Source organism: Ambystoma mexicanum, chromosome 5p (genome assembly GCF_040938575.1).
Source record: "Ambystoma mexicanum isolate Mex_15411 chromosome 5p, UKY_AmexF1_1, whole genome shotgun sequence".
NCBI classification, from domain to species: domain Eukaryota; kingdom Metazoa; phylum Chordata; class Amphibia; order Caudata; family Ambystomatidae; genus Ambystoma; species Ambystoma mexicanum.
Window position 1 is genome coordinate 687,886,926 of NC_090930.1, and position 23,122 is coordinate 687,910,047.

The 23,122-nt window shown below is 43.0% G+C and overlaps 1 protein-coding gene across 2 annotated transcripts in view; it reads left to right on the forward strand.

Annotated features, from left to right (window-relative positions):
* Positions 1-22,806, forward strand: part of NUP62CL (nucleoporin 62 C-terminal like) — a 724,508-nt gene extending 701,702 nt beyond the window's left edge. For both annotated transcript variants that reach the window (XM_069613059.1, XM_069613058.1), the window contains exon 13: positions 22,574-22,806. In XM_069613059.1, the coding sequence (XP_069469160.1) occupies positions 22,574-22,665 (92 nt within the window). In that variant the 3' untranslated portion in view covers positions 22,666-22,806. The remainder of the gene's footprint in view (positions 1-22,573) is intronic.
* Positions 22,807-23,122: the final 316 nt, after the last annotated feature.

Here is a 23,122-nt window from a genome sequence, read left to right on the forward strand (position 1 = left end):
CCTTGCAATGTTTTGCTGAGGACAAAAAACAGAACTATTGTCCCATAATGCCCTAGGTACTAATCCAGAAAAAAATACTTTGGCATTTGGAAGGATGTTCATTACTGCTTGAAACAAGTGTTCCAAATCTGCCAACATAGTAGGGGCACTGACATAGCCCAAATGGAAAGCACCATAGTGCAATACTACCACAAACTTGTACAATTCCCTGTACATTGCAATCAGGCACAGTGCTCCACAACACCTCCACTCCTTTAACATCAACATTGTTTGCCACAGGCCTGCATGGAGCATACTGCTGTAAACAATGCACAAACATATCTCCAAGCACCAACACCCTGACTTTCTCCCCCTCTGCCATCTTCACTACACTCTTTCAACACAAATCCACAACCTCAACATCTGATTGGCTGATCCCTACAGTCCCCTTTCCATGATGGATTTGCAGGAAATCCCAGATGTGGCACGTCGTGTCCGCGGACAGCCGTGGTGTCCGCGGAGAGCGTATCTCTTGGACAGCCCTTCTACCCTTTCCACTTCACTCTCTGCCATTCCCTCATTGGATGCAGCTAAGCAGTAACACAACCATCCACCAATAACATCCAAGACCTCTACATCTAACTCCATCATCAGAGTTCAGCACTTCAAAAGTACTGTTGATCACTCTGAGTACAAGTCTCATATCATTGGAAAGCACCTACTACAAAAACTACTGTTCAAGTCTCCAAGATTTCTACTTGCAGCAACATGCATATCCAAATGCAAGAATACAAACTACAGGTATGCATATTTTCTGCACAGTACATGAACAACTCTTATGAATGCATATAAACAGAGTAACTGCCACTTAACCTGTATAACCTATAAAAAGAACTTGTCATTTTTCCCATCTGCTATAATCTTCTGTCACTTCCAAACCTGTCTATGTAATTTTGTTTTACACACACACAGCTATCTAAAAAATTATAATATTAAAATATGGGAGAAATAACAGTATAATTGTAGAAAAACACTTAGTAGTGTATTATAAAATTACACAGAGTCCGGATAAAATGATGCATCTTCATAAACTCACACAGATAGACAGTATCATTGAAATGCTCCCAGCTGAAATAACACCACTGCCTATACATCACATTCTTCTGCTTTATTACCCATACCTTCACAAATGCATACATTCCATGCTTTTCTATACAGTTGCTGCCATTTACCTTACACAAATTGCAAAATAAGTATATCATTGTTTCTTCTATCTCCTAACATTCAATAACACAGCCTTAAGAAACCAGCTGAGTTTCATACACCTAGTATTCTACTCATTTGCAAAGCATGTTGAACTAACATATTGTAAGTAAAATATAAAGCCTGCACATAGTCAAAGGAAACTACATTTACACCCTATGTTCACTTATCAAACAAGAATACTACTACAAAAACATAAAAATTAACGTCTAAATTAACATCAGTGCTATAAACACACAAAATTACTAACTTCTTTCTTTTACAATTGCATCGAATACCGCTCTCCTGGAAATCAGCAGCATCTGAAGTACAAACAACAACTCTGAAGAAACCTGCTCATCCCAAACAAAAAAAGTAAGTACAATACTACCATAATATTCTTACTGTTACCCAAACTCACTGTGCAGTTGATTCATGGAATTTGTGCACCGAAAAACAGAGATTTATGCGCCATTCTGCCCACAAATCCCCATTTGTTAAACAGGGATTAACAGGCAGAATGGCACACAAATCCCTGTTTCTCGACACACAAATGACATAACTCAGCCCCTAGAATGTTAGTATTACAGAACAAAGCTGTTTTAAGTATATACCATTAGATTTAGTACTAGTACTCCTCACCACTAGCTTACTTTGTACTGTCATCTGAACCCAAGTATAGTAACACACAAATACAAGAATAGCCTTCCCTACTATTTGTAGCTCCCAATGCACAATCACACACCACCACATACATCCTTACCATCATACTCAGACACTCATGCACACATACATTGCAGAACAGCCCAACCCATACCTTCTTTTTTTTTCAACAGACCCCAAAGAATGCCTACCAAGAACCAAGTCCATAGAAAGCAACGCAGAAGTAGAGCAAATGAAAATAAGTGTCCAAAATAAGCATCCATCTCTAGCAGAATTTGTACAAAAATTTCAAACAAAAGATCTAAGTCATTAAGCAAAACAAAACAAGCTTCTAGTACAAACACTTTCCCTCCTCTTTCAAAATGTAAAACGAAACAGAAAGTGATTAACAATTCAGCTACCACTACACTGCTCCTATAAATCTTGATGTAGTGGCAAGTAACCATACCAAAACAAGTATTTTAGAAAAAATGTTCCGCCACAGAGTCCTTCAAAATCTTACAAAAACAGGAGAGAAATCGTGCGCAACCCTTAAAACCTACTGTAGAGTATTAATTTTAGAAGCTTTGATAGACAGTGCAATCCTTCTCAAAAGGAAGTTATTTATTTTAGTGTTAAACAGAATGAAACCACTAACAAAACTAACTACTAAATTACAAAAAATCTTCTCAATAAACAGAATATCAACAAAAATAACTTCCTAAATATCTGTGGAGGTGAATGGAGTCACACCACAAGCACAGAACCATATTTCAATGAAGAAGCATACAAACAAAAGCAAACATAATTGCCATACATAGCAGTGGAAGAGGCTATGAGAAACTTAATACCATTATGGAAGAATAAATGCTGCTTACAAAATTTCCCCAGAAAATTCAGTATCACCTCTCCATTCAACTGAACCAGAACGTCCAGTATACAAATGGCCGTGCACGTCAATGTGTAACATTGCCAACAAATCTTTCAAATCTTTATGCCAATTCCTCAATCAGTATGTGAAAGGCAAAGACAAACTATAAATGAAACTACTACAAAATATGGATACCTGTCCAGTGCGCAAACACACATGACTACGACATTCATTAGCCTGCATTTCAGGACCTATTTGCAAAAGCACCTTCCATCATATCAAAATTATATCAACACATTATTCAACTATAAGAAATCTAGTCTATAAACTGTACTATGCTAAAAGTCCTGCTTTAGCACTAGCCAATTTAAATAACAATCTTCTACATGGTACAGCCAGAGGCCTACTTGAAGAAATAGAGCATATCCAGAGAAAATATTTTGGAAGTGAAAGCCACTTAGAAAATGCAATACCTTTACAACAGACTAGCAACAATTGTACAGATGGCAACCTTCTACTACACACATACAAAAAAGAAATACTAAAATGTAAAAGTACATCCGCTGAAGTACCAAACCGTGTGTGTGTGTGTTGCCGCAGAACTTTTTATAAAAGTAACACAAAAACTGTAGACGTAACATAAAAATAGAAGAAAATTAAGATTCCAAATGGTTTGAATTAGCTCTGTACCTTCTAGCAGAAAACCAATATGAAATAACGGATCCCTTAATACTTTCCACTTACTGCACTACAAAACTTGACAACAACCAAACTCCTTCACGTGCTATCACAAATAACTTCGAATTTTTCCCACTACCAAAACCCCTGCAACAACTAAATTTATATGAGAGCAACATAATTCAAACAGTGCACCCATTTCAAGCAATAATACGTGTTCAACAAAAACATCAAAATTACCTCCCTCTGAATTAGTGAAAGGCATTTGTGGCAAAGTAGTTTATTTACCATTAGATCTGAAAGAAAATGTGAACACTCTGGGAGTGCAACGTCCAATAGAGCAATCTTTAATTGTCTTAGTAAATGGTGTACCTACAAAAGACAAAAAAAATTGGCAACAACTCGTAGACTTACATAAAGTTAGACAAGCCTTGCAATATCTAAAAGACAATAATGAATACTACAAAGAAATGAATATTGAAGAAAACTTGAAGGAAACCACTAAAATAATTCAAGAGTCACCAGAAACTGGTCAATTTGAACTTCTAGATCCTGCTGCACTATCCAATATTTTAGACCATTATACAATTCTTCAATTACACTCTAATGACACCATAGATGATGCACTAGAAACGTACCAATGCGACAAACCAAAGGATCACCAATCAGCATATGGGAAAAAAGGATAGAAGCACGTGCTTTTCCTCTACTCTTTCCTACTGGAAAATGAGGAAGGTACGATGATAGACACATTCCGATAACAGCATCAGAATACCGCTCGTTACAAATGTATTCTGAAGATCCCAGATTTAGACAAAATGTGGAATACATATTCAATATACTCTTTGAAAGTGAACTAGCAACTCCATGCTACAGAGTTGCGCACACATTGAAATCAGGTACCCAATTTCAAAATATGTCAGCTATGCAATTACTACAAAAAGTGAAAGAAAAAGATGAGGTTCTACAATCAAGCATTGCAAATCTGTTAGCAAACATGTATGGTACTAAAGAGTACTGGTTCAGACGTCACAGAGATGTACGTTGTATGATAAGAAACCTTGGCCCGCCCACTTGGTTTGTTGCATTAAGTTGTGCAGAATATGCATGGGAAGATTTACATGATTTCCTATGCCTAGCAAACAAAAACAAAACAAACGTAGATATACTACCACCTGGAGAACTTTGCTCTCTAGATCCTGTTAATGTTTGAAGATATTTCCATCATCGCTTCATTGCTATGCTACACTTTATTTGTAATAAAAATGTTCCTCCCCTCAGAGAAGTGCAATTTCTTTTGGAGAAAAGAATACCAAGGCAGAGGAGCACCACATATCGACATTCTTTTATGGATTAAAGATGCTCCTAAATTTGGTCAAGACAGTGATTCCACTGTTTTACATTTTATCGAAAAATGTCACTTGTGAAATTCCATCAGAAGCAACAAATAGTGATCTTCATGCACAAATTGCACAATTTCAAAGACACAAATGTGGGAAATATTGTTGTCGCAAATACAAAAACAGGGGAATACTGCACCAAATGCCGCTTTGGTTTCCCTAGACCATTTACAGAAAAAGGTGAAGTGAACAACTTTGTCTTCAGTTAGACATAGTGTTAAAGGTAAATCACCTAAAAACACATATTACATAAAAAGAATAGTAGAAGCAAAATATATCCATGATTACAATGCAATTATTGCCCTCTTATGGAATGCAAACATAGATGTACAGTACATTGCAGACAATTCCACTGCAGTTGTACAGTATGTTACAGCCTACTTAACCAAAGCAGAAAAAACAGACCTGCAAGACCTCGGGAATGACCTATCATCGACAAAACACTGTCTCAGAAATTGTACAGTTTAGGCGTAAAAATGTTCTCCCATAGAGAATGTGGCTGCAATGAAGCTGCAGATCGTTTAACCGGTACTGCTTTATATGGAAAATCTGAAAATATAGTATGGCTAAATCTTGGTCCTGGTAAATCTAGAAAAAGTTCTCAAATCATACGACGACATAGAAACAATAGCCAAAAATGATCCCAACAGCCAAGACATTTTGAAAAACAATTTACTAGACACATACTACCCAAACAGAAGTACCACTTTGGAAACCATGGGTCTATATCACATAGCCCAAAACTTCACATACAAAAATTATATAAAACCCGATGAAAATAAGGGTAGATACAGAGTGACAAATTGTGAAGGCAGCTTAGTGAAACTTACTAAAAGAAGCTTAATTAATCATATGAAATTTTCATTAAAAATTCCTCAACATAAAGAACTATATTACATGTCCCTGCTACAACTTTTTAAACCATGGAGAAAAGACGCTTTCAAAGCAAATGAAAGCACTATAACCGATGTAAACTTTACGCAGTACAAAACAATTTTGCACAATGAACAGAACAGCAACACGAAGAAGAACTCCAGGCCCAACTAGATAAGGACACTACCAACAGTAGTCAACCTTCTGTAACAGGAAGCCAAGAACCACTGGGGCAGCCACTAATAGCAAATGAGGCAGAATTAGCTATGACAGAAGTAGAAAACACCATGTGTCGCTATGAAGAAGATACAGAAGACTTAACTGTACTGCAATCAAAACTAAACAAAGAGCAGCATACCATTTTTCAGGAAGTAACAAAAGAAATTGCACATGGTGTGCAACATGAAAATAAAGAATGTACCTGCCAAAATTACAAACCTATACTACTATATGTCAGTGGTGAAGCTGGTTCAGGCAAAACATTCTTAATCGAAATCAGCAAGTTCCTTCAACAATTGACAAACAACAAACTGTCAGCTGTTGTAACTGCCCCCACATGTTTAGCTGCCTACAACATAGGCGGTGTCACTTTACACCGATTACTACTCCTTCCAGTAGAACACCAAAACAAATTAGAATATTACAAACTTTCTACAGAAGCTGCAATGGAATTACGCAGAGTGTTAAAACAAATGAAAATGCTGCTAATAGATGAGGTGAGCATGGTCTCCAATCTAATGTTGGCTTTGATTCACCTCAGGTTACAAGAAGTACTCAAAACGAACTACGAAGAGCTCTTTGGAGGAAAACACATTGTCTTCGTAGATCTTCTTCAATTGACACAAGTGAAAGGTGAGCCTATTTCTAAAACCTTAGGACACAAACTCTGCCGTAAAACTGTTGGCAGCATAGTAAATGTTAACGTTTGGCAACATTTCCAATACAGAGAATTAACAGAAAACATGCGCCAGTCTGCAGACCTCACCTATGCCAACATTGTAAAAAGTATTAGAGTTGGTGTACTATCTCAAGAAGCACAAGCAATATTAAAAACCCGGCACATCCATGCACTTTATACCCATCACTCATGTGCTACTGATGTCATGGAACAATTAGCACATAAAAATGTCACTTGTATGTCGTTGATGCCAACTCTTGCAAGCTGTTCCAAGTTCAATGAAACCATGTTGAAAAAAGAAATGCAACCAATGATTGAAATTTGCTCCACAGACAAACTAGACGTACATGATATGACACTTTCCATGTGTCAACAAGCCACAACAAGACTAAATACCTTAGAAAACTCTATCTCCAACTCAGCTGGTTTGGAGAAAATATTAAAATTATCTTTAACCCCTTAAGTGCCAAGGACGAGGTATCTTGTCCTTGAGAATACCTCCCTGTTGCCAAGGACGAGTTAGATCTCGTCCTTGGCACTTAAAGGGTTAATGAAGGCGAAACCGTTAGAAGGCATTGAATGGCGAAATACTGAAATTACCAAAAAAAAGGCCTTGGCACTGGGGGGAGGGGGGAGACCCACGGCAGTTAAAAGGTTAAACTGTAGAGTAATGCTTAAACGTAACCTTGACGTGGAGCAAGGACAAGTTAATGGAGCACTTTTGGTACAGTTGTTGGCTTTCAAACATACCCACGTGACAACAACATTCAGTTTTTTAATATTCTCTGACAAACTATCAGAAGTAAAAAGAATAGGACGCTCAACAGCTCGATTCCTTCTTTTCAAAGACATGTATGTACGCAGAGAGCAATTTTCTCTAAATCTAGCATAAGCAGTCACCATTCACAAATCACAAGGTCTCACCCTAGATAAAGCATTGATAGATATTGGAAACAGTCTTTAAAGAAGGCATGAGCTACGTAGCACTATTACGCTTATGTACACTTGACGGTCTATTTCTAATCAACTTTGATGCAAGTAAAGTAAACACTGATATTCCTTGCATTTTAGAATACAATAGACTATGTTCTCTGTACACCCCATCAAAAAACCTATCCTTTTGCACAAAAAGCAAAACGTTGTAAAATAAAACTACTTTAAACAGTAATGCAACATAATCTAACTGCAAATCCTCCAAAAAGAATAAAAGAAGCTAATACTTCATCAATTGCTGCAACCAAAGAAGAATGTACTACTCAAAGTAACTCAGGTACTTCTTCAAAGAAGCAACACACACTCTGAAGAAATGACTTGCACACAGAACTATCTGGTCCATTCAAATTTTCAAATGTAACTGATGTAAATTGCTACGCAAATGTAGCAATAAAAATTCTATTTCAATTGCCACTAATTATTAACAATCATTTATGACCCTGGAAGTCGACGAGAAAGCAAGAAGGACCTCCCAACGGGTGCCACCATTGATGTGTGAGGAAGAGTAGAGCGACCATATGCAGAGTCCAAAGGCCACCAGAGGGAACGACAAAGAGGATGTGTTTGAGAGTCTCTCTGGTAGATGCACTGATGTAGGGGTCAGCGATGGGAAAGCCTGGGTTGGAGCAAAGTGTGTCCTTGAGTTTTTCCTGCCAGACTTAGCAGTGAGGGATAGGAGATAGAGAAGCAGTTAGATAAAATAGGAGAGATGGAGAGCGCCGTAGTGCAGACAAGGAGTGGTCACTTAACCAGGCTGCGCAATTGGGGCACGTGGGATGGAGTTGACAGGAGGGTGCAGGCTCATAAGGAGCGCCGTTGGAGCGGTAAAAAAGCAGTGGGAGCTACAAGAGGGGGAAACGGGGTACAAGGGAGCAAGAGCGGAGACAATAAGAGCAATGAAGTAGATAGGAAAATAAACCAAGCAGGATGTGACCACAGCAAGATTCGATTTTTAGACAACAGACACAAGCATGCAGGATGAAAAGCACAACTTAATTTGATTTTTAAAATAACAGACAAAGCAATGCAGGATTAAAACACACCTGAGACCAAGTGTTGGGGCACATGTATTCTACCAAAGCAGTACAGTACTGATGGCAGTATGGAGAGGGGTCAGAAAATGAAGTCAATCTAGGGAGGGTATAAGTCATGCAGTATAAGGGGACATATGGTAGCACAGATGGGGCACTGTGAATGCGAAGGAGGCAGAGGTAGAGTCGCGGAGAGATGAGGCAGGCAAGAGGGTAACATTCAGCACTCACGTGATGGCGGGAAGGATGCCACAGTCCAGGGGCAACAGGAAAAGTACCAGGAATGTAACAACTCTTTGCCAGCAGTGAAAATGGAGGGCCCGCATGCCCAGCCAGGCCCTGACAGGCACAGACAGGAGCCTTAGGGTCAGGCCATAGGAGGCAGGCCAGCTTCGCCAGTCAGCTCACCTGATTGGGCTTTAGAAGGCACAAGGGGGCCCAATTCCAGCGTGATGCCAAAGAACAAAGGCAAGCCCTCCTGGGCCTACAGAATGGTGGTGGCCATGATGGCATGAGTGTCCGTCATCAGGAAACTGTGTGATCACAAAGCAAAGCGGCACATGAGGCAGCGTTGGAGAGCTGATGCCGGCATAGAATTTTAATAAGCATCATTCTGAAATTTTAGGGTTTTAAAATTGGCAAAAATGTGCCCTTGCACATGCTGTGCATCGCTGAGAATCCATGCACAGAAGCCGCCAGGGGCTTACCCCGAAGCTACTATGAGGGTGATAGAAGGGTAGCTGCTGTCAAAATTAAGTGAAAAAGTGCCAAGGACGAGCTATCTCGTCTTTGGGATTACCTCCCTGTTGCCAAGGACGAGATAGCTCGTCCTTTCAGGCACTCTGTTTTGTGCGATCCTTGCAAGCAGGGATCGCACAAAACTGTAATCCAACCCCCGGGCTATATGAGGGGGAGGTTCCTCTTCATGGCCCGGGGGTTGGATTTCCTTCAATTTCACGTCGGCGAGCCATTTTCGGCTGCCGCAGTGAATTACTCTGCCTCGATCTCCGGCTGTATTTCAAGCCGGAGATCGAGGCAGGTATCGTTGGAAAGGGTAGATCCTCCCCTTTCCAACGATACCTTGTGTGACAGCATTGCTGTCCGCGGATCTGGCGCAGAGCTCGATCCGCTGGCAGCAATGCGCACTAGACCACCAGGGATCTGTTTTGGGAGCGGGGGGAGGAGGGCTGCTTACTAGGTAAGCAGCCCCCTCCCCCCCAAGCCCCCAAAGCATGGAGCCACGGCTGTGGAGACCCCTGGGGGCAGAAATCATCTGCCCCCAGGGGTGAAAATAAAAAAAAGATTTCGAAGGGAGGTGGGAGGGGTTTGGGGCCCTGGGGCCCACTAGACCACCATGGATTTTAGAAAAAGTGGTGTCCTTGGAAAGGGGTGATTCTCCCCTTGCCAAAGATGCCATTTTAGAAGCATTGCTGGTCACGGATTGGCGCAGAACGCTCGATCCGTGACCAGCAATGGCCACTAGACACCAGGGATTAATTTGTGACGTGGGAAGGGGCTGCTTACAGTAAGCATCCCTCTCCCCCTGGCCCCCAGAGCATGGGGGCACATATCTAATAAACCCTGGGGGCAGATGGCTGATCATCTGCCCAGGGAAGGGGGAAAAAAAATTTGTAGGGAGGTGGGAGGGGGTTTAGGGCCCTGGGGCCCACTAGACCACGACGGATTTTTGAAAAAATTGTGTCTTTGGAAAGGGGAGATTCTCCCCTTTCCAAAGACACCATTTTCGACGCATTGCTGGTCACGGATCGGTGCTGAGTGCTCGATCCGTGACCAGCAATGGCCACTGGACCACCAGGGATATGTTTGTGATGTGAGGGGCTCCCCCCACCCCGGTCACCAAAGCATGGGGGCACATATCTAATAAACCCTGGGGGCAGTTGGCTGATCATCTGCCCGCAGGGAAGGGGGCAAAAATAAAATAAGGGACTTTTGGGTGGGAGTGGGGGGCCACTAGCCACCAGGCATTTATTTTAAAGAAAAGGGGGGTGGGCCTCTCCCCGCACCCCAAGGGGAAATGGGGGCACCCCTTGTAGCCCTCCCTGGGGGCATATATCTGGTTTTAGGAAGGGGCATCTGACCCTAGGGGGGGCTGCATGAGATTCCTCCCTCTTATCTGCCCACAGGGAGGGCTGAATGAGATGCCCTCCCCTGCATTTGGTGTGGGGGGTAGAGGCACCCCCCATTACATTAGAAAACCAAATGGGTGGCCGGGGGCACATCATGCAGGCCTCCCTGGGCCTCCTACAAACGGCTGCGTGAGGTACACCGCAACACGAGGTACACCGCACCTCCATTTGGGGTGGGAGGGAGAGGGCCCCCAAAAATGGTGGGACAGGCCCCCCAGTGGGTGGGGCAGTAAGGTTTGGGCACCCCAGCGCCAGATTGGCACACCAATGTGCCCCTCTGCGCCAAGGGGAGTTGGGTTACCAAAGGAAAAAAGTGAAAATGATGGAATGCTTTTTAAGGGGGGCTGTGGGGCACTCCAAAGGGTCAGATATCTGCCCCCAGGGAGGGCTACAAGGGGTGCCCCCATTTCCCCTTTTCTATAAAATATATCCCTGGTGGCTAGTGCCCCCCCATTCCCACCCAAAATTCCCTTTTTTGTTTTTGTGCTTTTCGTTTTTTATTTTGCCCCCTTCCCTGGGGGTAGATGATCAGCCATCTGCCCCCAGGGTTGTACACATATGTGCCCCCATGCTTTGGAGGCCAGGGGGGGCAAGGGCTGCTTACTGTAAGCAGCCCCCACCTTCCCCCCATTCAAAGACATCCCTGTGTCTAGTGTGCATTGCTGCCCGCGCATTGAGCGCCCTGCGCCCGATCCGCGGGCAGCAATGCTGTCACACAGGGTTTCCTTGGAAAGGGGAGAATCTCCCTTTTCCAACGATACCCGCCTCGATCTCTGGCTTGAAATACAGCCGGAGATCGAGGCGGAGAAAGGTGAAAATTCACCTTCTGTTTTCACCGGAGCAGCCCGAAATGGCTGCTGCTGTGTCGCACAAAACAGAGTGCCTGAAAGGACGAGCTGTCTCGTCCTTGGCAACAGGGAGGTAATCCCAAGGACGAGATAGCTCGTCCTTGGCACTAAAGAGGTTAAACTATTGTATAGTTTGTAACTCAAGGACCTAAGATGTAGATACTGTTGTATTTGTTATTCCTTGTTGAAAATAAGAAATAGAGTTTAATTTCTTTTTTTTTTAATGTGAAGAACAGTAAATAAGATTAAGAAAATGGTGAGGAAACCAGCTTGGTAGAATAAAAAAAAGGGGAGGGCTATATGAACATTGTAGAAATGAAAACAAGACATAGCAATACTAGAAATATGAGAAGAAAGAGTCCATGATGACACCAAGATTACATGCAGAGATGGAAAAAAGAAGTTGGAAAGGGGAGAATGAAACAAATGGAGGCCGAATAGATGGAAAGACAGAAGAAGCAGTGAACAATGGGACCTCTTATGAAGGATTCAGGGGAAGAAAGTGAGCAGTCATCCAAGACTGAATGTCCAAGAGTCCAGCAGAAATATGAGAATGAAGAGTGGAAGATGATTAGGAAAATTAATATTTGGGTCCTCATTTTGGAAGTGATAAAAATTGAAGGAAGAAATTATAGCATATTTAGGAATAGTATATAGGCAAATAAAAGAAGAGTACCAAGGACTGAGCATTGAGGGACCCTGTACTGGAGATGAAAGATTGGAGAAAGATGACCATTCCAAGAAACACAATAGTACTTGTTGCAGGTTAGGAGTCAGACACCCGAGGGACATTTCTACTGATGGTTATTAAAATAATGTGGCTAAGACCCATCTTTCCCTGTTGCTAGAAGAGTATCCATGCCCATCTAAATAGAATAAAGGTGCTTGTCAATCGTCGGGAAGTCCCAAATGTTGGGTGTCCTGACCCACTTTTGGACTATTATGCTGCAACATTTGGTGCTGTGGGCTTAGGAAATCCAAGAGGGCGGAAAAGCCCACATTTGCGCCAGAATCCTGGAGAACAGTGCAGTTTTGTGCATATCAAAATGGTCCCCTGACCTGCCACCCACCAGTGCAAAGAAAGATGGTTCTGTTCAAAACCCGTTTTTATTAATGTCAAAAATTGCTAAGATCATGGGCCCGGAACCACCGAACAAAAATCCAACTATGGTTGAGTCTTTTACTTTACTCCACTACAGATCCACATCAAGGCCATGTCAAGCAAGGATCATATACTATCAAGTAAAATCCTTTCTTTTGGACATGTATTAATTCAAGACAGATCCCAAAAATAGGTGCAGTACTGGCATTGGACACAAGCCGGCCCTAGCGGTGTAAACTCTGACTGGGGACCTGTGTTGCAGAAGCTAAACAGCATCCTGAGCTAGCTGGGACTTCAAAGGTTTGTTCCCAGGAGGCAGTCTGATTCAATTAAAACAGTTCAAAGGGCCTCTGCCCATGGGAAGCATTCACACCAGCCCTTACCAGCAACAGCCCAGGAGATCACATGGTCATGCTAACCAAATGCAGAGTGGCCCCCTGGTCTGCTGACCTCAGTGAACACAATAGACTCTTTAAATTGAATGGAGTATGCTGATTTGGCTGTGGACTGTAAACAGAGCTCTGCCTGGAAGAAGAGACATGTGATCCCTGACTCGCCCAGTCCCTAGGGGTGGGTCAGACACTTTTTGTGAATTGAATTGAAGGCAAATATATGTTTTATAAAAACACTGATAACTAATTGTAACCAGATGACAGGAATGTACAATTTGGAGATCCTTAAAATGGATCATGTACCTACAATTTGAGTCTAAACTCAATTCCGTACGATGTTCTGGGACCGAACCCCACAATTTATTCATGTTGCAGACACTGGGTTTAAACTTAGAGACATGGACATTTACTGGAATATGTGTAGAGAGACAGGGTACCTCTGTGTAAATTTGGGTAAAAATCCAATATTGGTAAACCAACCAAAAAGCGCAAAATGTTATCATTTCTTAATCCAAGCTCTTGGAAACATCATTGTTGGAACACCAACCAAAAAGCGCAAAATGTTGTCATTTCTTAATCCAAGCTCTTAGAAACAGAGTTGGAACAGAAACTACCTTATGTGATATATGATGTGTATATGTAATGTCAACCACTTGTGTATCTGGGAAATGTGTTTAGTTAGGAAAATTATTTTCTAAGGTAAAAGCAAAGGGGAGTGTTCTTTCTGTATGCCATAATGAGGACTCACTCTGACTCACTGTTCCCTTCTCAAATCAAGTCAAAGAGAAATCCTTTACCTATCAAATATTGAGTGGGTTGGGCAAAGAAAGTTAACATCCACACCCATTTTCAAAAGACATAAAAAGAGCCACTGGAACCCAGGCAGGGAGATTCACTTTCCACTTTCTTGCGCGACGCTTTGCCGGGAGACTCCAGACTTCAAATTCATCAATCTCCAGAGACTACAGAACTTTGAACCAAGTAGGCCTACTGCAGGCAAATGTATTCTCAGCAGGCCTCAAAATCATTTGCAAACTATTCAACAGCCAGGCAAGCTGTTTGAATTCTTTGCCAAGAACCTTTGCTAGAACCCTGTGCCAGAAACACCCAGAAAGCAGAGTTGTCTCCAGAACCGCAGACCGGACCCAGACCAGATCACTGTGAGCAGAACCAGAGATCCCGACCAGACCAGAACCAGAGATCCGGAACCAGTACCAGAAACCACCCAGAAGTCCAGTCCAACCTGTTGACCAGATCCGTGACAGTCGCATTCCTGTCCAAAATATAGTGAGAGTACTCAGCCAGAACTGTGCAAAACCAATCTCTTAGTTTAAAATAATCGAATTCAAACTATTTTAACCTATTGAGAACTGCATCATAGAAATTGTGTCCCTCCTGTTGATTCAAAGCTGCAAAACTGTCATCTGTCATTCTGAGCTTTACTTTTATTTTGAGAATCTACCTACACAAAATCGTCCGTATCTCTTGAACCGTTTGTGCTAGAAGCGAGATTTGCTATGATTCTGGGCTTTCCAACTAACCCAGAACCGACTTTCTATTCATTATACTTTTTCCGCAATCGCGCTCAACGCACTCAGAAAAGGTGCAGCGATTTGCGATTTGGCTCAAATTTCTTCACGTGTCAAAATAACAGCTTCTTGCTTTCCTTTGCTGAAATTCGTTTGCAACCTGACAATCATTCATAGAGCATTGCTAAAGTGATCCTGAACTAATTTAAAGTAGCTATCGTCCACCCTGAATCTCTTATAGGGAATTAAAATCATTTCTAGCATATTTTTCCCTTCTCTGCATACCACCTTTAAAGTACTTTGCCTGTGTTTAAAATCATCCCGGTTTCTCTAAGCTTGCTAGGGGGGAACTGAATTCGTATTGTACTATGATTGTATTCCTGAAGACTGTGTGTGTTACTTCCATCTCCTTACATTGCATAGGGGGGGAGTGAATTGTCAGAGAAAAAGTGATTCTATTATCTTTTGCTGAAATCATATCAAGTTTATCCCTGTGTTGCTTCTTTTCCACCTTGCATTTCCTTGTACCATATAAAGCATTCTCAGCTACCTTATCCTCTATACTACTCCTAAGTAATTAAACTAGTGTGCTAGTATAACATCCTCCATTGTTGATCACTGTCGTATGTCTAAGTGTGATATCAAATATTCATTTATTATAAAAGTGTGATGTATATCTATTCAATTTTTCAAAAAAACCTTTTCAATTTGTAAAACAAACCTACTTCTTGGCTCAGTGGGGTCAGGGGGATTCTCAGAGAGGGCGTGATACAAGGGTTCATCATCCAGATTATAACTTGTCATAAAAATATATAAATAAGGGCTTCCCTTGAGCAATCCCAGACAAGGCACTGACTTAGTGGGAATGCTTGATTGGAGTCATTAACACAAATTAATATGTCCATGATCCAAACTAGTTTTAACTGCCCTACCACTATTTTAAGTAACTTAGTAGATCAGAAGAATGACTCCATTATCATGATCGTTTTATTGAAAGGTCTCTTCTTTACTCAAAAGTTCTCTTTCGTATGATATCTTTAGAAAGTCTCTTGCAACACTTTCACCATACACTTAGGTTTTATCTCCCTTTTTAGGGCTGACTTTCGACAGTCCTCCTTGACGCCTTTCTTATAGTCTGTTTCAGACGTGTGCCTTTCTGACATTTTCATTCCAGACTTTCTTAGTTTGAGTGTACTTTGTTGTAATTTGATGTTCTCCCCTCTCCTGAGGCTTCTCTCTTTGATTCTCTCCTCTTATCTGGATTACTTGATTTCACTTCTTAAACGACGGTGTACTTCCCCTCTTCCCATGGCATTGTTGCCCAATCCCTAATGGCTCCATTTTCATGCTTATTTGTTATTCTCTATCGCAATTCCACTTAAATTGTTTTATTTTCTGTATCTCGTCAATTTCAGTGGACCAAGTTTTTCCCGCTTCATAATGATGCCCTGGCAGCCTCCCGTTCTCCCTGTTACTGCCGTGTCTGCAGGGGAAAGCCGCTGGGCTCTGCGATCGCTTCTGTTCTCTTTTTTCGCTCTGGATCTCGTGCTTCTCTATTGCCGGTGTCCTGCCCTCTCTCTCCGTGCGACTGGTAAGGGTTGCGGCACCAGGGAGTCTCGTCCACTCCCCACTTGGTTGGTTTCCACGTAGTTCGACAGGCGCACACCCCACCACAAAGTCATCGTGGTCATGCCACCTCCTGGATTATGATTCCCTTGTCTGCTGTACCTCCATCCTTGTAAATGCCAGTCTTCCACAGCTTTCCTCTGGCGTTCAGGACTTCTCGGAAAGTCGCTGGCTCCGGGGCTCTCCTTTCGCTCGTCCTCTCCAAGGTGCAATTATGCCAGGGTGCTTCTCCTGCTTATGATCCTCTCTCCTCTTCTCCAGTCTACTCGACTCAGTTAAATGCACGTCTCTCCTTAAAGAGACAGGTTATTTTCTGTGTGCCTAGTAGTGTATTTGTTTTGTTTTCACCCAAACATCCAGGTATTACTGTGCTGTTCACTACAGATGGTGCCATATGTGCCTTTTGGGGAGGAGCAGAGGTAGATGCTGCACATTGGCTGCAAGGCAAGAAGACTCAAAACGACTCAGAGAACACTAAAGTGATTGGAGTTTTGCAATCAAAATACAGCGACATCGATCACACTGTCAGCGCCCACAAAGCATTTGTCAACAAAATCTCCAGCGGTGATACCGTAGACGCCATCTTTGTCGACCCATAGACCCAAGGCACGGTCCACCTCGCCATTGACAACGACAATCTCTTCAACTGCAACCTAGTGTACAGTATAGTAGGCAATAGCTCAATCAATGACCATTTACTGTTATGGCAATTACAGATCCTACCATGACAAAAGCTGCAATTACACCACCTTCCACGGCATCCACATCTTCTGGCTGACGCAAGTAGTCCTGGTTTACTCTGGCTACATCTGTCCCACCAGCTATTCCAGGTCCGTTGCAAGTACCTCCTGGAGAAATTCCAGAGCATGTCCTCTACATGGATTTTGAGAGCCTGGAAACGGTTTGTTCCACGCAAAATGAGGAAGATGACTCCTTACAACTTGGTTATTCAGCCATCTCACACGCCTTGTGTGTTGGTCCATGTTCCACCTGCGTCTGTTCCCGCTTCATCTAATCTCTTGATGGAAATATTGTCAACCTTACAAACCTTGGTGTCTAAACTGCAATCCAGGGTACCTCTAGTACCACCTGTTGAGGCACCATAGGACTCTGCTCTGCATTTGCCTGTAACTACCGGTCCATTGCCCTCTTCTAGATGTTCAGGACACTGAATTAGGTGATAACACCTTGTCAGGGGTTGCCTCCCTGCCTACTTGGATAGATTGATGACCTCATCTTGGCGCGTAAGTTGAGCACGACTATCGTTCAGTCAGTGATTTTCCCCTCTGCCCTCTTCACACTCCCCCCCCCCCCCCCCCCCCCGGACAAAATCTACACTTTCCATAACATCTAAAGGATATTCGATTTGCTCCCCATGGAGCAAAGAAAAGGTTTCCTATACCAGCGGAGGTAACAATTGAGAGACTTTCAAATCTATTCCAGTCTTGGATGACATTTAGGTGGGTGGGGCCAGACTGATATGCAAATGGATATTTCTCCTTTGTGAAGGGTGCAGTGAGCTAAACGTGGTTGTAGGCCCTCCAGAGTCAGAGACATCCCATAGTATTTGACACATGTACATTCTCGGGAGAGGGGCTCCCACACCCTTGTGACATGAAGAATCTCATCACAGCTCCTCCCAAAAAGGACAGACTCAAAAATGACAGTGTGCGGGACAATGCCCCCAAATGTCTCCTGGCCCAGACTGCCGTGTGCTGGCAGCGGTTAGCCAGCACTCAGCCAACCCCTCTTCTCTGTGTGCGGTTCCACCGGATAAGGAAGCACGACCGCTGGAAGCATTTGGTAAATTGATTGCGTCTACAGCTGCTACTACAATTAAAGCAGCCAACTCTTTGGCTATCCTGCCCAGTTAAGACAGGGAATTATGGTACAAGATGGGACCAGTTTTGAATTTCTTTTCAGATAAGGATGAGACCTTCAAATGTATGCATGAAGGGGAGGCCGCTTCATACTATGCCATCTCTGTAGCAGTGGACATTGATGACGCTGGATTTTGGCAGAAGAGAAACTGTGTAGTCCTGCACCGGCAAAGTTGGTTGAAGGCATCAAACTTCAGCTCAGATGTTGAAGCCAAGGAGAGGATCTCTTTGGTTTAAAATAGATGACGCCTTAAAAGCTATTAAGACTGACAGTGCACGGCCTTTGGGTACCCTGCAACAATGCTGTCAGTCCTTTCGGTCTCTAAAATCTTTTTTTCTCCAGGACGTCACAGGACTTTCAAACTACCTATCACTGACATTCCTATCGCTCCACCACCTACGCCTCTGGAGACCACTACAGAGGAAAGATACATTCCTACGGTGGTCCTCCCAACCAAAAGGACACTTGAGTAAACTGGTGTGACCAGGCTGCAGAACTGCCCCTCCACTTCCACACCCTGGTGGGCTGGCGCCTTTCCCACTTCAATCAAAACTGGGGAAAATATCTCCACGGACAAGTGGGTACTGTCCTTGCTTTCATATGGTGACACCCTAGAATTTCTTTAACAACCACCCTGGATACCTCCCACTCCAAAGGAACAAAGGCATCTCCCAGTGCTACAATGCGAAGTACGCACCCCACTCGCCAAGGGTGCAATAGAAATCATTCCTCGTTCACAACAGGGTCAACAAATGTACTCCAGATACTTCCTGGTGAAGATAAAGGTGGTTGGTTGGCACCCCATTCCGGACGTCTGCCTCATAAAAATTAATTTGGTCCCAAACCTTCTGTATGGTTACTCTGCAACATGTACTGAGCCAGTTGCAACAGGGCGATTTTTATTTCCTCCCTGGATCTGCAAAATGCTTACTTCCACGTACCCAGTCATTGTCGCCACAGGACATTCTTGCGTTTCAAGTTAGCCAGCCTCCGCTAACAGTTCAAGGCACTGCCATTCATCCTCAAGTCAGCACCTGAGTCTTCAGAAAATGTCTGGCTCTGGCTGCGGAACGCTTGCATTGTTTTTAGGCACACGTTTAACCCTCTCTCAATGAATGGCTGGCTTCCTCAAGCCCAACAGCGTACCAGGACCATGATAAGCTGCTTATACGCGCTGGGATTCTCCATGAATTGCAAGAAATCCTGCTTCCTTCCCAGCAGATGCTGTTTCTGGGAGTCGAGCTGAACAAATCTTGCAGCGCTACCCAGTTGTTGGACACAGTGATGGTCATTCTGACGAAGACCCGCCTGCTCTCCAGGAAACAAGTAACACCAGTCTGCATCCTGAAATCCCTCTTGGGGTTGAGGTCTTCCTGTATTCCTCTACCTCGAGACTGCTGGGCTGCACAGGAGGCCCGTTCAAGAATATCTGCTGGAATCTAGTCTCCGGATCCTGGGACGACAAGGTGTCCCTCTCGCGGCTTTCACAAGACTTTTTCATGGTGGTCAATACCCCCCAATCTCACTCTGGGTACCCCTTTCCAACACCTAGCTCTCCACGGAATCTCAAACACTATGGCTGTGGACTGTAGCTCACGGGATGTTCCTGTTGCCATTCCATCTGTCAGGCATTCACATCCCGATAGCCGATTCCCTCAGCAGGGAACTACGATTTTGCCATGAGTGGGAACTCCACCATGACAAGATACTCGGCATCTTCAAAACATGGGTTTTCCCAGATATCGGACTTTTCGCCACCGTGGAGAATGCGAAGTGCAAGGTATTGGCCAGCATATTCCTGCAACATGTAAACCCTGGAGATGCTTTCTCATTTCTATGTCTGGACACACTCCTTTTATGCATGTTCACTAATTCCAGAGGTCGTCCACTCCTTCGCTCAAAGTAGGTGCAGACTGATGGTGACGGAGCGTGTGAACCATCTACAGTTTCATGCTATATTAAGTGGAAATGGTTTACAACCTGGTGAACAATATTCATCCTCTGCGCTTCCATCCACAAGAAGTGCTGCTGTACCCATCATCACTGGCATGCAGTGGCCTGGCACATTCGTCAATCAAAGTCCACGTGGCCACTATATCATTTTTCACCTGCGCCTTGGGTACACCCTCGCTGTGGTACAGCGCTCACTGAAAACCTTAGAGGGCATGCATTCCACTAGTGCAATCGCCCTCCACTGCCTGGGAACTCAATGAGGTTGTTTTCTAAACTCACAAGACACCTTTTGAGCCCTTGCACAAGGCGGATATCGCATTCCTGTCCCAAAAAACTGCATTCCTGGTTGCCTTACCCTCTGCCTGAAGAGTGGGGGAGATCCAAGCTCTGTCCTACTTAGTCTTCCACAAACACGAGTTACAGATGCATACTTATCCGACCTTAATGCCAAAGGTTCCTTTGTCGTTTTTTCTTAATGAGACATTCATCTTGCATGTTTCTTTGACTGTGTACTCTGGTGCAGCGTTCTTTGCATTCTTTGGATGTGAAACCTTTAAAATATTATATTGACCGTACCAAATAATGTTCGCAAGTCATCCCAGCTGTTCGTCACTTTTGGTCCAACTGCTATGGGCAAAGGACTTTCTAAAGCCTCCATTTACAGATGATTGTCTGCTTTGATTTCATACTGCCATCGTATCTCCAACAGGCCATTTCTGGGTAGACTGAAGGCACTCTTCACCAGGGCTGACTCTTACAACACATCCTTCCTCCCCGGGGCACCCATGTCGGACATCTGCAAAGCAGCAATGTTGTGATTGGCACACACATTTGTACTGCATCGACCGACTCCATGGAGGAGCCCAGGGGCAGGTAGTTTATCTAGTCACTTGGGAAATGAGCTTTTCTGAAGGTGAGCCTTATCCGCCTCCCATTTTATATTCTATACTTGCATGGCTACCGCTTTGTGATCTATTCTATGTTTCTAAATATGCTTCTTTCTTTATTGTACATTGTTGTTATACTGTAAAGCACTTTGGCTTAAAGCGCTATATAAACTCAATGAACATATTCATACAGCATGTGAATCTATGAAAGATCCAATGCTGAAGAACAGGAGTTACAGGTAGGTATCTTTTTTCTTGGGAGACATTAGAAATATCCCATGACCATGGAGTGCACTGGGGAGAATGATGAACGTTACATTGGGATAGAGCCCACCATGTCTGACTAAATGTTATAAGAGACCACAAGCTAAAGAAAGAGATACTGGCAGTAGATGTAAAGAAAGGGAAGTCGGGATGTAAAAAGTTCATGCACAAACCAAAGTGAAATTGGGCAAAGGTCCAAGGAGAAGTCTAAATGAAGCTTTTCAAATAGTGGCATTACATACATTCAGGCTAATAGCTTGCTTTAATTTGTAAGGCATTCAAACATGCTTACATAAAATATGTAATTTAAAATGTCCCTCGTTGAATTAGTAGACCAAAATAAATTGAAAATTAATCTTTCCAGAACTGCAATTATGTTGGTACAATGTCCCATTGAACAAATGGTCTTGTTCTCTGTTCACCACCTCTGGATAGTTGGCAATTAACCTCCTGGCACCCCCATCTTAAATAATAAATCAATGAGCTCCGTTTGCCTAGAGCCTGATTTAGAAGATCATATCTTCTAGGCTTTTTACATAGAATTAATGTTCTGCAGAGTGCCTGCCAAGATTGGACTTCATGGACAGCCTCCCGTACATTAGTCCTCCTGTGTGCTTTACAAGTCTGATGGGTCTGCTTCTTGAAAACTGATGTTCCATATTAGTAGCATGTTGGTCTCTGCACTCACTGCTATTAAATTGAGAAATTGAATTAGTCCCCAATTCCCAAAAGGATTGATGATGTGGTTTGTGGGCAATGGGTGCTGGCTAGCAATATATGCAGGTGCTCCTCTTTTGCACCGGAGCTCAGCTAATGCAACAACTATTTCATGTTTCTATCTATCCCCAATGTCTTTTGGCCTTGCATACTATCGTCTGATGAACCACTTGCACTGCTGAGAAGGAAGCAGTAGAAGTGGTTCTGCTTGCCTGGGTGGGTGATCAGGAGGACAGGGGACCCAGGTGTCTGTCCCAGAGGTTCACCGAGCCTTAAAGCAGAACACACATTGCTGAAGTGACTTCGTGTTCCATACGTATTTTTTTTTAGAATTACAAGTGTTTACTTCTTTCACACCACAGCTGCAGGAGACATCAGTCCCCAGATGCCATTCAAAACTGTATCTAATGCTGAAAATTAACATAATAATCTGGTTTCTCTCATTGTAATGTTCGCTTTTGATATACATATGTACAAACATCCTGAACTACTGGGTTTGGGTTGTAAATGAAAGGCTTTTTAAATAGTAATTTTGAGTGAAGCAGGCTACAACACATTTTCTTGCACTTTATTTCATGTTTGTCTCGCATACATTGATATGTTCTCTTTCCATCCTACAGCACTGTTGCAGAGAAAAGTGGAGGAGGTTACAAAAGTATGTGATAGCAGGCGCAAAGACCAGGAGCGCAGCTTTCGAATTGCCTTTGATTAGTTATTCTTTTGAAATTGTGTGTAGTAGCTGTTCATGGGAGAACATTTTTTACACCCTGGAAAATGTCCAAATCAAACCTTTGATGAAGTCCCATTTCTTTTGTAATAATAAAGTTTTTTTTTTTCTTTTTTTTGCATTGTTGATTCTGTATCACTTTGTGATTTGTATCCTGCATGAGCGCATTGACAGTTGTCTTTGTCTTGTTCCCTTCCCCTGTATTGCTGTTATCTTTCCTGGAAAGGAAGCAGGACTCTGACTGAAGAAGACTCTCAAAGAATAGCATAGCATCAGGAGCTCTTACCTGGCCACACCGACATGCTTCATTCCACCCACGTACCCCATCTACCCCCAGCTCCAACCGTCCGCCTGATCTCTGAATTGAAGAGAGAAGAGCTATTCAGTCGAGCACACAATGCCTTGCTTGACCTCAATTTTTTGTTTTTTCATCACCCTCTCA